Below are 15,332 nucleotides of genomic sequence, written 5' to 3'. Positions count from 1 at the left end.
CCCCCTCATTTTAACCTCCTCTTCTGCTGCTTTCGTGACCTCGTTTCGTCTCCTCCTCCCAGCGCTCCCTCCTTTTCTCTCACCCTCTCCTCTCCTCTAACACCATTTGCTGATATCTAATAACGACCTTTGTGTTTATGTGGGTGAGAGTTTTTTTCCTCTCCCCCCACCACGGCCCCCGCACAGCACGATGATTCGCAGAGCCCCGTGCTGCTCCCGGCCAATCCACAGGCCTCCCGCGAGCCACCATGGAGAACTACAACATGCCAGGTAACCATGGTTACATGCGAGGAGGGTACAGGACCCATGGCGATTGACACTTATCCTCCCACTCGTTGGGTGAGTGTGGTGTGTGACCTTCATCCCTGGTTTCTCTCTGTCGTTAGTGTGCAGACTATTTAAATAGCGTCTCACCTACTGGCTCATCCACAGAACAATCATAAAACCCTCAACAGTTATACAAAAGACTAAAAAGTGAACAACAAAGACAAACAAAATCGTGTCTGAGGGGCGACACAGCCCAGCCACAACTACAAGACACACTACTACAACACAAGGAGATGCATAATAACCAGATACAAAATGATCACAGAGACACAAAACGATCACAAAGATGCATTATGCAATGGTGACTTACATCATATGACAACAAAAGAGACACAAAACCAGCACAGAGAGACAAACGACCAGAGGCGCAAAACCACCATGAAGACACACTGAATAATCAAAAAGAGACGCACAATAACCAAAAAAGATGCACAAATGACCACAATGTGCCACAAAATGACTACAAAGTCGTGCAAAATTACCAGACTGACAAAAAGGCCTAATAAGAGCAGATTAAGGGACCCAAAATTACCAAAAAAAGAGACAAATGACCACAAACACACAAAGTCACCACAAAAAACTCACAAAACAACAACCACAAACATCTTTTCCTTTCACACGTGTTGATAACTTGACACACACAGCAGCTAATAAATAAAGTGACCAGTGTAACCTGCAGTGGTGTACACACAGTATATACTGTACGTATATAAACACAGTGTGTGTGTGTGTGTACAGGCTGAGAGTCAGATGAAATTAAACTTTATTGATCATTGCAGCAGCGAACACTAACAGGATTCAGCAGATAGGAACAGAAAAGAAAAGCCAGACGATCTGAGAGGAAGGTGATGTTTGAGTTTCATGCTCGTCTGAGTAAAAATGAAACGTGCAGAACGCAGCACCTCCGACCGTACATACACTTCACATTCAAACAACACGTGTGCAGCGGTTTCTTCTCGCCGCTCTCTGTCTGTTTTGTGGGACTTAAAATTATTAAGAGGACACACTATAAAAAATATGTAATTTTATCCCAACCTGTATTTGTGAAAAATTATTTTGTACTTGTAAATAACTTCCAAGTCATAACTGGCTGCGATGTTTCTGACTAAAGAACACGGACGTCCCTGAAAACCGTAATTAAGCCACATTTACAGGATGTAGTTTATTTTTAAACTTTCTCATCAGAGTGGCAATGACGTGAATGCGAAGTCGTAAACGTGGAAATCGCTCATGTCGTTTATCATCGGTCCCGTGCAAAGACTGTAAATAAAGATGAACGACGCCTCTTCACGTTAAACAAATTAAGCCAATCATCTGGATTACGGGCGCCGCCATCTTGCAATATTGATGTTTGAGCAAGTATCACGAGTCAGTCTCAGCTGTCAATCATGGCGTCTCATGAACACTTGAACAAACTTCAGTTTGATAAGAACGATCTAAAATGACAGAAAACATATTTGACACACATTTTTGGTCCATGTCCCATCTGCTAACATGGAGAAGGCAGGGTTTATGACTTATACTGCAGCCAGCCACCAGGAGGCGATCAAGGTGATTTGGCTTCACTTTTGGGAGCTGCCATGTCATCCACCTTTATTTACAGTCTGTGATCTGTGATGTAAACGCAACATGGAAAACCTATTTGAAAATGTTAAATTCATTAAACGTTTGTGGTTTTTAACATTGCTCGTCTTTCTGGTTTGTTAAGAGTTAAAATAAACATTTTTTATCCCAGTGAACCAACATGTAGTGCAACTTTAAATGAAGACGAGTCAGACTCTGAGGAGCCCCGTGTCGTCATGTAAACACAAATACATTATTATCAATATACAACACAAATATTAAAAATATCATCACTGTCTGCCAGAAACCTCGTCCCCTTAAAAATCCCCAAAGCAGGAAGAGACAGAAGTCGTCGTAGTAACTGATTCAGGAATATAAACAATTAAAATAATTATAATGAAGTCATAAATAAAAATGCCAAAACTTTAAAACAGCTTCTCAGATATTTCCTGGTTTATTGTGTCATCTATGTTGAATAATAAACTGAATCTCTATGTTCTCGCAGCTTGAAAATCTTACATTTTATTGACCAGATTTAACTGTGATGAAATTAAATGTTGTTGAAGCCTTAAAACAGATTTCAAAAGATTTAATGTTGTCAGAGGAGAGTTAAACCTGGTGGAGCTGCGTCGAATTTTCTAAAAACATGTATGACATGAAAGCGATGACATATCAATGTCACAGACACCCCCCCCAGTTACGAGCTGCTTTATCATGTTCACCTCTGGATGAACTCTAATAACTTTGGTGATCCTGCAGCGCCACCATCAGGTCAAGTTATTTGAGCCTCAGATCATGAACATAAAAAATAACATTACGTTATTTCTCAAGAAACATAATATTTTTCTGAAATAGGTGAAATTATCTCACAACTTAGGAAAACTAAACGACTTCTTTCTAGTGATTTTTCTCAAAAACAAAACGACAGGATGAATAAACGATCTTTACATTAAAGCGTCTTGAGTGGGTTTTTTTGTGCAAATTGTGACGAGAGGATTTTTAAGTGCAGGGTTTCTGAAAGACTAGAGAGAGAGAGAGCGAGAGAGAGCGAGATAGAGAGAGAGGAAGGGAGAGAGAGAGACAAGCAATAAATATGTCGGTTAAATAGCCAAAGAGTTTAGTGATTACATGAGCGGCTAAAAGCAGGCAGCAAAGATCACGAGCATGATGCAAAAAGTTCGGTAAATTCAAAACGTTCTTCGTGTGTTTTTTCAGTGCATCAAGCATATTTGACATTCTCATACTTAGTGTTGAGTGAAAGTACCTCAGATACATTACAGAGCTTTACATCCATCACTTTAACAGTCCAGAGGATGGATAGAGGATGAGGAGAGGAAAGGAGGAGAGGAGAGGGAACAAGGAGATGAAACGCGACGTCAAGCAGAGACGAGGAGAGGAGAAGAATGGAAAAGAGAAAATAAGAAGAATGAAGGCAGAGGAGAAGTGGAGGCCAGGAGAGAGGTAACAAGGAAACGAAGAGAGAGGAGGAAACAAGGAGATGACATAAGATGAAGCATGGCATCAATAGAGGAGGGAAAAAAAGGCAAGGTAAGGAAACAAGAAGGAGAGAAGGTCAAAGGAGGAGAAGTGAAGTACAAAAGAGGAGGAGGCAAAGAAATGAGGATGAAAGAGGAGGAGGGGAAACAAGAAAAGGAGTGAAGAAGCAAGTAGGGGAGGACAAAGAAGGTTTATAAAGAAGTTGTCAGACCAAGGTAACAGAGAAATGAGTGTTTGGTGGAGGAGGAGGAAGAGGAGGGTGACGGAGGAGTGCGAGGTTTCAGAGAGATGAGTGTTGTGATGGGGAGGAGAGGAGACAAATCCCTCCATCCTGCCCGGTCAGAGAGCAAGGGATGAAGAGGAGGAAGGGAGGAGGAGGAGGGAGCAGCAGTGTGTGTGTTGAGCGGTGTGTGCAGCCGCTGAACGTGTTTGTTTGAACGCTGATTGTCTCCGTGCACGTAGGACCGGTGTGTGTGCACATCGCCGGGTGCGTCCGCCGCGTTCCCGCTGACGTGCGCGGCGTGTTTGACCTTGCAGTGCAGACGCAGACTGTCCCGCCGCTTGGCGCTGTAGGGGCAGAGGTCACAGGTGAACGGCCGCTCCCCCGTGTGCACGCGGACATGCTCCACCAGCTTGTTGGCTGTCCGCGTCAGGTGGCCACACCGGTCGCACCGGTACTGGTTGCCTTGGCGATGACCCTGGAAGTGAACCAGCAGCTCCTGTTGCCCGGGAAACGACCTCTGACAGATGCGGCAGCGATGCTCAGAGGTGCTCTTCTCCGGTTGGGTTGCCATGGCAACTGCTGGAGCACTGCTGGAGGAGGCGGCGGCGATGGTGGCAGGAGGGGTGATGGGGCATCTGGGAGGGTAGGGAGGGGTTAATGACCCACACACATAACATGACCCAGAAAACACACACAAGAAAGTGAAGTGTATAATGAACATAGAGATTCTTAAACACACACACACACACACACACACACACACACACACACACACACACACACACACACACACACACACACACACACACACACACACACACACACACACACACACACACACACACACACACACACACACACACACACACACACACGGATACAAAAGACATTCAGAGGAAAACACAGAACAAAGAGTAAAAAAAAACTGAAAAAACTAAAAAAAAATTTCAACGAAAACAACAACCTTTGAACGTAGCTGATACTGAAAAATAAAATTAAAATCCACCACCTCATGTCTCCACTGACTCCTGAGTCGCTGTGTAGGTGCGTGTCGGCGTGAGCCCTCATCTCTGCCTCCTGATTGGTCGAGTAGTCGCACACGCAGCAGCGCAGCGAGAAGGATCCGTGCTCCCATTGGCGGTGCTCTGTCATGTGACTCTGGAAAAGGACACGCCCCTCCATCTCAAACCCGCACACATGACACCTGGGGGGGCGGGATGACACACAGCATGTGTCACAGTAGCCATGGCAACAGATGTTTGATCCTCTCCATGTGCCACGACCTTGATGTTTGACTGCTTCTAATTCTAAAACCTTTTTAAACTAAAGCATTAAAAATCTTTGCTCTGCTGAATCTCTTTCTAGCACAAAACCTCATTCAAAGTTATATCGACTTTTCAGATTATACAAATGACTAAACTTCAAGAGCATTGAAGACAACCTTGTTCACTCCAGATGTCGAGATGGGGTTAATTCCTTTTAATAACAATCTAATAATCATGTTTTTATTTCCAACTTGTCATTAGGACGACGAGTTGTTCCACTGAAATACCTCAAAAACTGTTGGATGGACACAACCATGAAATTTGGTTGAGACGTTTATGTTCCCTTCAAGATTAAATATATTCCCTTGAGCGATCTTCTGCAATTTATCGAGCGCCAACAACAGGTCTAAATTTATATTCTATGTATATTGTGTTTACGGCTTGTTAGCCAATGTTTGCATTAAGGCTTTGCGATAAAACAATTACAAAAATTATTGCAATATAATTCTTATCAATAGGAATAAAACAAAAGTCCAATATATATTGAATTATTGAAGTTTAACACATGATTGATTGACCTCCGATTGACCTCACCTCTTACAAAGTGTAAGAACCTTCTGCACATTACCTGTAGAAGTAACCTGCAGTTTGATCTCTGCTGAGGCTGGTTTGCGTTTCTGTAAGAACAAAAAAAGAAAGTGTTTATATTTCCGATAAGCGATTCAATAAATAATTCTTCCGTCGCCATATTTTTTCTCTTTTTATCTGCGCTCCAAAAATCAACTAATGATGAGTCCCTGTGGAAGTTATTATAGGTAGACGTGTTTGTGAGCTTGTGTTTACTCAGATCTCTTCACTATCATCCCTGCTATGAACTTAAAGGGCAGAATAAATCTATAACACAGACGAAAACAGCACACTGAAAGTAAAAAGTCAAAATAGTAACAACATTGAAAAACTGCAGCCAAACTCTCCCAGAGGTGTTCATTGAATAATATAAGTGCCGTGGTTAAAATAATCTGTGAAGCTTCATCTATGGGCAGAAATTGGAATCAGATTAATAAATCAGTAATAAATAATAAAACATCTGAAAAATACCTGCTTAATATTCCTTTGCCTCTTGGCAGTGTGACACAGAGTTAACACAATATGTTGATGTGATTAAAATATTCTTTTATGAATGTTTTTGGCTTAATCACAGTGAAAAGCTGCTAAAAAACACAACCAACAATGATTTTCATTATTGATTAATCTAATGATTATGTTTGTTGATTATGTGTTTGCTCAATAAAAGCTGTTTGCTGAGTACGGCCTGGCTTTTCTTACCTGTGCACTTACATTATGATATATCATATTATCATATCATACGTGTAACTCTGGCTTTTTAGAGGTTTTATAGAAGTAAAGTGTATTATTATTACTGTTGGTTTTGGTCTTGTGGGATTTTGATGACAATAGGAAAAAGTTCAGCGGCCCCGTCCTTCACTGCTGAGGTGCAGCGTGTTGGATCAGTGGCTGTGTTGAGCCTTTAATCCTCACACTCTGACTGACAGTGTCATTTTTCATTATTGCATATTACACTGGGATTGGTGAGGCAGCAAATCAATGATAAACATAACACTGCTTCAGTATATGAATAAAAAAACAGTCCCGTGAGACGTCCGTCAGCGTTCAAAGATCTGCGCCTCCTCAAACTAACAGGAGCCACTGAGCACGCTCACACACTGATGGTGATGGAGCGACTGTGTGCGTGTGTGTGTGTGTGTGTGTGTGTGTGTGTATGTGTGTGTGTGTGTGTGTGTGTGTGTGTGTGTGTGTGTGTGTGTGTGTGTGTGTGTGTGTGTACAGTAAATTACCATGTGGAGGTTCCTGTTTCCTCACAAGTGAGGGGGAACGGAGTGGGTCCCCATTCAGCTTTAAAACAGGACTGTAGAAACACACATATTGTCAGAGGTCGGAGGTCAATGTGTCCGCAGGGTCCCGTTGATCGACGACAGGAAGTGACATATTACCTGCTTCTGATGGGCGGAGTCGACCTCTCCACCGGCTGACTGTTGGATTTACTGACCCTCTCTGCAGAAACACAAATGCATGGAATTACCTCCCAAACAGCTGCAAAGCAAACTGAAAAAACATATTCATTGCCCCCTGGTGGCTGAAAGTAGTAGGGATTATAAGCCTTGCCTCCTCCATGTTAGCAGATGTGATGGAAAACCAGTTACTATTTATATATTATATCAAAAATGACCAATAATGACAAATATCCTTAATGACAGGATTAAATAAATCAATGTGACCAAGCCAAGATGTTTTTTGAAACTGGTACTCCACAATTAAGAGTGTTAAAACTTTGTTGAAAATATTTGTGAGACTGAATCGGAAGTGTGTGAAGGTGTTTGTGTGTGATACCTGAGAGCTGGTGCAGCAGCGTGGACGCCAGGTTCACCGACATGTCCTGCCACAGCACGGCCCTGAGGCACTGGTCCTCCATCTTGGCTCCAAAGAAAAGCTGCTCCTCTGCCTTTGCTCTGGAAAACACCGGGTCCATCACCTCGGCCTCAGAGAGAAGCTGGTTCTCCATTTTGACACCTGAGTAAAACTCGTCCTCCATCTTGACTCCGGAGAGAAACTTTGCTGAGGAGAAAGGCCGCTCTGCAAGTTTTGCTTTAAAGAGAAACTGGTCCTCCATCTTGACTCCAGAGAGAAGCTGTTCTCTCATCTTTGTCCCAGAGACGCCATGAAACGGAAACGTGCTGGAACCAGAGGCGACGCCATCGCCCGTCTTTGAGCCGGAGCCGTCAGTGAAGAAGCTGTCTTCCATCTTCAGGCCTAGGAGACACTGTTCAGACATCTTGCTTTCGTGATGCTCGTTTCTGTGGAGACCCTGGTCTTCTGATTTGATGACGAGATGGTGGTTGGCCATCTTTAAGGAAGATGAGGAAATCTCTTGTGTACCTGGTCGATCACGGATGAGGTCAGAGACAGCCCTTGTGTCAACTTCCATTGGCTCTTCTTCTTCTTTGATCCTGACGTCATGGCAGTTCACTTCCTGGCGTTCTGTGATTGGTGGGAAATCTGTCAGTCTGTGAGGTCACTATGAATCCTGAACCATCACTTTCATATTAAACAAAACTTCTAAGGCAAATTCTACAGTAATTGTATTTCTATGACTTCAGACCAACACACACACACTGTACCTGCCAGTTTCCTCAGCATGTCTGAAGCCAGCGTGTCCGTGGTGGCGTTGCCATCGGGTGTGTGCGTGAGGGATGGTGGCTCAGGACTCGCCCCAGGGCCGTCTGGGGAGAGAGCGAGGCCCGGCTCGTCCTGCTGCCCGCCACGCACCTCCAGCAGAGCCTCCCGCCGCTGAGGCTCCGCCTCCATTAGGATCCCAGGGGGCACCTGGGCCTTCTGGGTGGCCTCTGAAGAGAAAAGTTCACATTACAGCACATTGACTGTACATGACTCACAATGACATATTCATATACATGACAAAGGTGTGTGGACACACAGTGAATTCTGAATCAATCATTCTATAACTATATATAAAGTCACTGATCGTCTTTATATACAGGGAGTTATTTTATATATATTGTTGAGAATTTGGATTTTTGCAGAGGTTGCGTATGTTCGTTGTGAGACTTTTTTTCCATTTCAGAGACAAATCGATCAATTGAAAAATTATTTATGAATTAAAAATAATCATGTTTTGCAGCCCTATGCATTGAGTCATATATATATATATATATATATATACAGTGTATGTGTGTGTGTGTGTGTGTGTGTGCTACCTGACAGCTTGATGAGGAGGTCTGACGCCATCTTGGTGCTGACATCAGGGCTGAACAGAGAGGTGGCTGCTGGGAAAGGGCTTGAACCTTCGGCGTGTGTGTCCTGTGTGCGTTCAGCATGTGTGTTGGACACACTTAGTGAACGAGCATCACCACCAACACTACCACTGGTGTGTGTCTGTGTGTGTGTGTTTGCAGGGTGTGTGTGTCGTTTGGCTGCATCAGAGGGAGGCTGCAACACACTCGACCCACGCTTCATTTTCCGGCGTGCGAGTGTGTGTGTGTGTGTTTGTAAAAAGAGAGGGAGTCAAAACTCAGGAGAGAGGAGGGCAAGAGAGAAGGAAGAGGAGGAAGAAGAGGAGGAGGAGGAAGGTAGGGCTGCTAAAATAAGACAACTGTGTTCTTCATCATATGGAAGTGAGGAGAGCATGATAAAAGAAAAGAGGGAGGAGGTAAAGGAGAGAAAACGAGGGAGGATTTGCTCTTCAGACCGAGCTGCTGCTGCCTCTCATTGACCTGAAAGAGAGAGAGAGAGAGGGAGGGAGGGAGGGAGGGAGAGGGAGGGAGAGAGAGAGAGGGATGGGTGGAGGGAGAGGGAGGGAGAGAGAGAGAGAGGGATGGGTGGAGGGAAGGGGCATGAACGAGGGGGGAGGGAGATAAAGTAGATGGATTGAGAGGAAGAGAGGCGTCGAGGACGAAGGGCGAGAGAGGACAGGGAAGAATGGAGACAGAGAGAGAGAGAGAGAGGAGAGAGAGAGAGCGAGAGAGAGGGATGGGGAAGATGAAGGGACGAGGCAAAGGAGAGGAGAAGAAAAAAAAGAAGAAGGAACATGAACAAAGTGAATCTGTGAATTAATAAATTATTGAATTGAAAAAGGTCCAATAATAAGGGCACAAATCATCCCACGTTATCGCCATGGTAACGGACCCTGCTGAGTCGTCTCCTGCCCTGACCTTCCCACCAATCAATCGTCAATTATGATCAATAATCATCAATGATCGCTTCCACCTGCCAACAATTGTTAGCCATGATAACTTCCTGTCGTTGACACAAATACAACGATTAACACATCAGCTCTATTTCTTATTCGAACATAATATAATTAAATATAATTGTGGTATTACACAAATAACACTTTGACTGTTAAAAATAAAAATAATAAAATACATACATTTATTATTATTATTTAATATTTCATTTTAGAAGATGTATTTCTTGTTATTATATGTGTTTAAAAGATACAATTAAAAACTAAATTAGTTACAGCCACCTGTAAAAAAAATTCTAGAATATTGAATATGAAAGAAAAGTAAATACCAATAAATAATATTGGTATTTAATATTGCATTGTAGAAGAAGTATCCCTTGTACTTATGTTATAGAATTAAAAAATCTAACTTTTGCAGGTTCAAGTTAATAACAGCCACCTGTTAAAAAAAAGCTAAAACTTGTGTTTACTAGATGGGTTTAAACAATATAATATAAATATATTTTAAAACAATGCAGGTTGAGAAATATTAAAATATGAATAGCTAATTAAATTGAAAAAAATTTATAAAATTCTGAATCAATCCACAGATTGTATTTTGATATTGTGAATGCAGGTATATTACATAAGTTAAATAGAGAAAAGAATGGAAATTAGAGCTGCAATGATTTGTCACTTAATCATCTGTTGATCAGAGGAACATTTATACTAATTAAATTGAAACTAGACATTTAAATCAAATTTCGTAATATTTGTTACTAATGGAAAATCATTCATTAGATAAAAATGATCAAATGGAAGTTGAAACTTCTTTGATATAGAAATCAGCATACATTTAAATTTATATAAAATATGAATAAAACATGATGCTCGTGGCCTCGGTTCACTCTCTACCCTCATCGACCCCAGCCTCCTGCCTCCGTCTCCAGGCGACACGGTGCGGGCTCCCGCCGCCGCCGCATCCGACTCAGAGGCGACAATGACCGGGCACCAGTCTCCTCCGTGTGACCCCCTCCTCTCACTAACCTCCACCCGGCCGCCTCCCTCCCTCCGCGGCTCCCCCGGTGTCGGTCGGTCGGTGTCAGAGCCCCCGGAGCTCCGCCGTTAGCTGCTTCTCCTCCCCCCTCAACATGGCTGAACGGCCGCGGCGAGTCACAAAGTCACCCCCCGCTGCGGGACGACGGTGGAGCCGCTGACTCCCGCTAATTTAGCTGATTTCTAACGTGATTGTCTCCGGTTACCGGGAATGAGGGCAGGTGTCAGGAGCCCCGCCGTTACCCCCCCAACCCCCCCTCCATGCAACATGGCTGAACGGTAACCCGACCTCACAGGACCTCCGGAGTCTGGCTCACGGGTCAGTTAGCATCGACTACCGGACACCGTCAGCGACAACACGCGCTCAACCGGGACCGGACGCTTCTCTACGGGCTCATCTCCCCTCCGTGACTTACCGGTACCGGGAGGGCAGGTGGTGGCGGCGGCGGCGGCGGTGGTGCAGTCCGGGGCACAGCCTGGATGTAGACCGGAGATTTCTTCCATGTTCAACTGCCTCCTCTTCTCCTCCCGGTTCTCTGACATCACGGCTCCGGTGTCGTTAACGGCGAGAAAGTAAAAGAAAAAAAAATGGAACCGGGTTCGTTTCTTCCCCCGAACCCGAGGATGACGGGTCGGTCACCGAGCAGGGCAGATGGAGGTTTCCGCCTCCTCTCCCAGTGTGTGTGTGTGTGTGTGTGTGTGTGTTTGAGTATGTGTGTGTGTTTCTGTATGTGTGTGTGTGTGTGTGAGATGCAGTGTGTCCCTGTCCACGCGCCGGATCACCGCACAAGGGCAGGACACGACGGGGGGGATCCCGGGCACACGCGCCTGTACCCGCACCGAACCCGCAGAATTAAAACCACCCGCAAATAAAGTTACGTTTAAATTTCAACCATCCGATTAGAAACCGGAGGAAACACGAGAATCTGAGCGAGGTTAGAATCTACACGGCCGGATCAACCTTTTTCATGGCCCCTGGGGCAAAGAAATTATCATTGGACACCAAAGGGACACCAGCACTTACTTGGTAATTACTTATTAGAAACCAGTAGAGACGTGTATGTACGTGTGTGCGCACCATATCACCGCACAAGGGCAGGACACGACGGGGGTGAACCCGGGCACAAGCAATATTAACACCGCAATTAATCTTACATAAGACATTTCAAAGAACTAATTAGAAACCAGTAGAAACACATAAGAATCTAAGTTTGGTTACTACTGTTGCAATCAACACGGCCGGATGATCTCTTTTCATGGCCCCTGGGGCAAAGATTTGGTGCTGGAGACCAAATTAACACCAGAACTTATTCTTATTAGAAACCAGTGGAGACTACAGTTGGTGTGAGGGTCGGGTCTTTGAATCTTTGAATCTTGAGGGTTACCACTATTAAACCATGACCCAGGTTTACCTATTTCATGAGTGAATGTTTGGGCCAGATGTGATTAAACTTCCTGCGGGAATTACATTGTGTTTATATCTAATCTCATCCATTTTTCTGCCAAATCTCAAAACCAACCCTAACCGTGCCGGGTATGGAGGGAGGTGTAACGGCGCCGTGCACACACGTGTAAACTCAGACTGGGTTAAAAACCACAGAATTTGAGACGATGTATGGAGCCGGAGGAGATGGTTTGGCTCAGATCGCTTGGCAGTGACGAATGAGACTCAGAGAGGAGCAGTAAATTACTGAGAGTTTTTACCGTTCATGTTGAAAAAGACCCAATAAATACTAAGCAGAATTCCCCCCCCCTGCCTAATTTTACCTGTTGTAGTGGTGGTAGTAGTAGTGACAGTGACAAAGTACTATTGTAAGTAGTTTAATCAGCGGTGGTGACAGTAGGATATTGATGAGAGTGGTATCAGTAGTACCCAGTCAAATACTGCAGTAGTATTTTGCAGCTGTGTTCATGTTGAATGGTGCAGTGTCCTAACTCAGCCTGTAGGGGGAGACAGAGACAGGTGTTTGTGAAAAGGCTGAGCTGAGACGTGAAGTGAACTCAAAGTAGCAGCTCTCACTGTCCCGTGTATTTTATTTTGTTGTCATTGTTTTATTGTTCACACTCAGTGTTCAGCAGTAACACAGTTTGGACTTTTACAGTTTCAGCTTCTGTCTGGACCCGAAAAACTGGAAACTCTGGAAATCATAAAACTTGGATAATATCAACCCCAGTTCCTGAATTATGTTTAAATTAAGTTTTGTGTATCACACAGACAATACAGATTAAAAACTGATTTTGAGCTCTAGAACAAAGTGTCATTTAAATCTTTGGATGATGCCAAATTTCTATATTAAAAAAGATTCAATAAAGAGTGAACTACAAAAAAAAAGTAGTAAAAGCAGCGACTCAGGAAACATTCACCAGCAAAAATAGTTGTGACTCATCTTCGGCAGCTGCTCCGACCTGCTCCTCTTCATCAGCCCTCATCATCAACGTCACAGTCTCTGAGGCAGAAACACATGTTACTGTATATAAACCATCAGTGGCTATATATAAAGATGATTAATGACTGTGTATAAAGACAATCAGTAACATTTGAACATATACAACCGTGTGATAAGAAGTACGTTAAATGAAAGAAGTCATCATTGAGATTAACTTAACGTTTACTTCGATTTTTTTGTCTGGTCCATGTCCCGTCTGCTAACGTGGAGGACACAGAGTTTATACTCTTTACTACAGCCACCAGGCAATCAAGACAATTTGGCTTCACTTTGGGGAGCTGTAATGTCGTCCATCTTTCTTTACAGTCATTGACGCGTCCGACGTGTTCTTACAAAGCTTTGTAGAAACTCTTCTGGTTCATCATGTGTTCTCTGAAGATGTTGATCGCTTTGAACACGTCCATCTTGTCCTGGTTCTCTTCCATCACCACTTTGAACCTGTCCCACACAAAGACACAGTGGAAAATACGTCCAATCTTAAAGCTCTCTGGAATTTTAAACATCCTCCCTGTGACTATAAATTCTAATCGGGATCACAGGGATGTGTCTAATTCATTGGTTAAATGTGTAGGTGAAGGCAGAGAACAGTCGTCGTGACTTCCTGCTGAGCTGCTGGGTACTTGCAACTCTGCCACATTTTCGTCAGTTTCTCAGTTAAATAATATTTGCCACAGGTCATGATCTAAAATTCTAATCTTACCAATTAGTATTTCAATGTGTACGTTAATATATGTAGATTCCTAACATTCCAGTGAACATGTACCTGTGGGTCCAGGCGACCTCCTGCAGACTGTCCCTGCTCCACTCCTGATAGGAGGAGTCGACCCCAGGCATTAGCTGGGGACCAGGCTTGCGCTGCAGTAGCTCCTCAGCCAGGAAGCTACGGAGCCAGGCCCGGGCCGACAGAGCCACCAGCCAATAGACCGGCTCCTCCAGAACCAGCGAGTGGAAAGACTGGAGGGAGAACTGGAGCCACTGTGAGGGGAGTGGAGGAGGGAGGCTCTGGGGGAGGAGACAAGGAAAATATATAGATTCATATCTTCTTTTATTCGTGCATCCTTACTCCTCACATGTTTGGTTTTCAGCATAAACTTAGATATAAGTGGACTTCTCATTTTAACAATTTATACAATTTATAATAATTTTAATATTCTTACATTAATTATATTTATATATGTTTTTTGTTAAAAAATATGTTGCCATTTTAATAATTCACAGAAATGTTTTCCAAATGGCTGAAAGATAAAGAGAGATAAAGCTCCACATCAGCACTTTCCATCTCTACGTTTTATATAAATCAAGCTTTATGATCTATGAATTAAACATGCTCCGTGTTCGCCGCTGCACAGACTCGAGTCTGTCGGGGGTTCTCACCTGGTTCCTGCAGCTGTATTGTTTGAATGTGTCGCGCAGCAGTGAGTTTATTTCATTTGATTCCTGCAGACCACAGATCAGAACCTGAGGAAGAAGATGAGTTCATCAAACCAGTTCTGAGGAAAAGAGCCTGAGCACCAATTGTCCTCCTTCCTGCTTCTATTACAACATCGAATTACACTGGTATCGGTGAAAACAACCCCTGCTCCAACTTTCTTTTCAAATTAAAAACAAATATAAATAATATCAAATGCAATTGAAGCCAAGTCATATCCATTTAAATCAATACAGACAAAGAAACATAATAAAGAATGAAAGACATAGAGAAGAATAGGTGACCTCTGACCTCCAAAGTGCTGCTGACTCTCTCTCTCTCTCTAAAAAATGTTCTAGTTCATGCATATTATTTATCAGACCCACCTGTCCTGCTGTGACGTCAAAGTATCTTCAACGAAAACAAAATATAGCAGTTTTCAACCACGTCCTCAGGTTGGTGTGGAGCAGCAGCAGCTTGTTATTCTTTCACCAGGTGAGCGCCACACTGAGGAGACACCGGTCCAAAACCCGGATCAGTTCAAACCATCGGTCTCACCTGAGCTCCGTGCGATTGACTGATCCTAATTCACCTGAGGTCTGCACCGAGGAAGTGTGCGCAGGACAGGACGGTCTCCCATTGGCTGCGGGGGCTGCGGGGGCGGGGTCACAGATGCAGAGCTCAGGTTTCAGTAACCGTTACATGACGTCACCTGACCGAGACCTTTCAGCACACCCATTTGTTATTTAATATTCTTATGTTTTCTTCTTTTAACTCGTGATTATGA

General features: G+C 43.7%; 1 protein-coding gene and 1 long non-coding RNA gene across 3 annotated transcripts; both read right to left on the bottom strand.

Moving 5' to 3' along the window:
• Nucleotides 1–2,766: 2,766 nt before the first annotated feature.
• LOC118102893 (zinc finger Y-chromosomal protein) lies at nt 2,767–11,431 on the bottom strand. 2 transcript variants are annotated; one of them, XM_035149483.2, is made up of 9 exons: nt 11,107–11,431; nt 8,667–8,769; nt 8,073–8,297; nt 7,285–7,932; nt 6,888–6,948; nt 6,732–6,802; nt 5,504–5,552; nt 4,620–4,814; nt 2,767–4,245 (listed from the first exon to the last, which is right to left on the bottom strand). In XM_035149483.2, the coding sequence occupies exons 2-9, from the start codon at nt 8,695–8,697 to the stop codon at nt 3,579–3,581; spliced, it is 1,947 nt and encodes a 648-aa protein (XP_035005374.1). In that variant the 5' UTR covers nt 8,698–8,769; nt 11,107–11,431; the 3' UTR covers nt 2,767–3,578. The 2 variants fall into 2 exon arrangements, with proteins under 2 accessions (XP_035005374.1, XP_035005373.1); XM_035149482.2 differs by having other exon boundaries at nt 8,667–9,182; nt 11,107–11,430.
• A 1,069-nt stretch (nt 11,432–12,500) lies between these two features.
• Nucleotides 12,501–15,143, bottom strand: LOC118102951. The gene is made up of 5 exons (XR_004694776.2): nt 14,932–15,143; nt 14,512–14,595; nt 13,901–14,139; nt 13,471–13,575; nt 12,501–13,137 (listed from the first exon to the last, which is right to left on the bottom strand). It is a non-coding gene; the product is annotated as an uncharacterized LOC118102951 (long non-coding RNA).
• Between the last annotated feature and the right edge of the window lie 189 nt (nt 15,144–15,332).

Source organism: Hippoglossus stenolepis, chromosome 23 (assembly GCF_022539355.2).
Source record: "Hippoglossus stenolepis isolate QCI-W04-F060 chromosome 23, HSTE1.2, whole genome shotgun sequence".
NCBI classification, from domain to species: Eukaryota; Metazoa; Chordata; class Actinopteri; order Pleuronectiformes; family Pleuronectidae; genus Hippoglossus; species Hippoglossus stenolepis.
The sequence above is the reverse complement of the archived record's forward strand: the minus strand, read 5'-3'. Positions and strand labels throughout refer to the sequence as shown.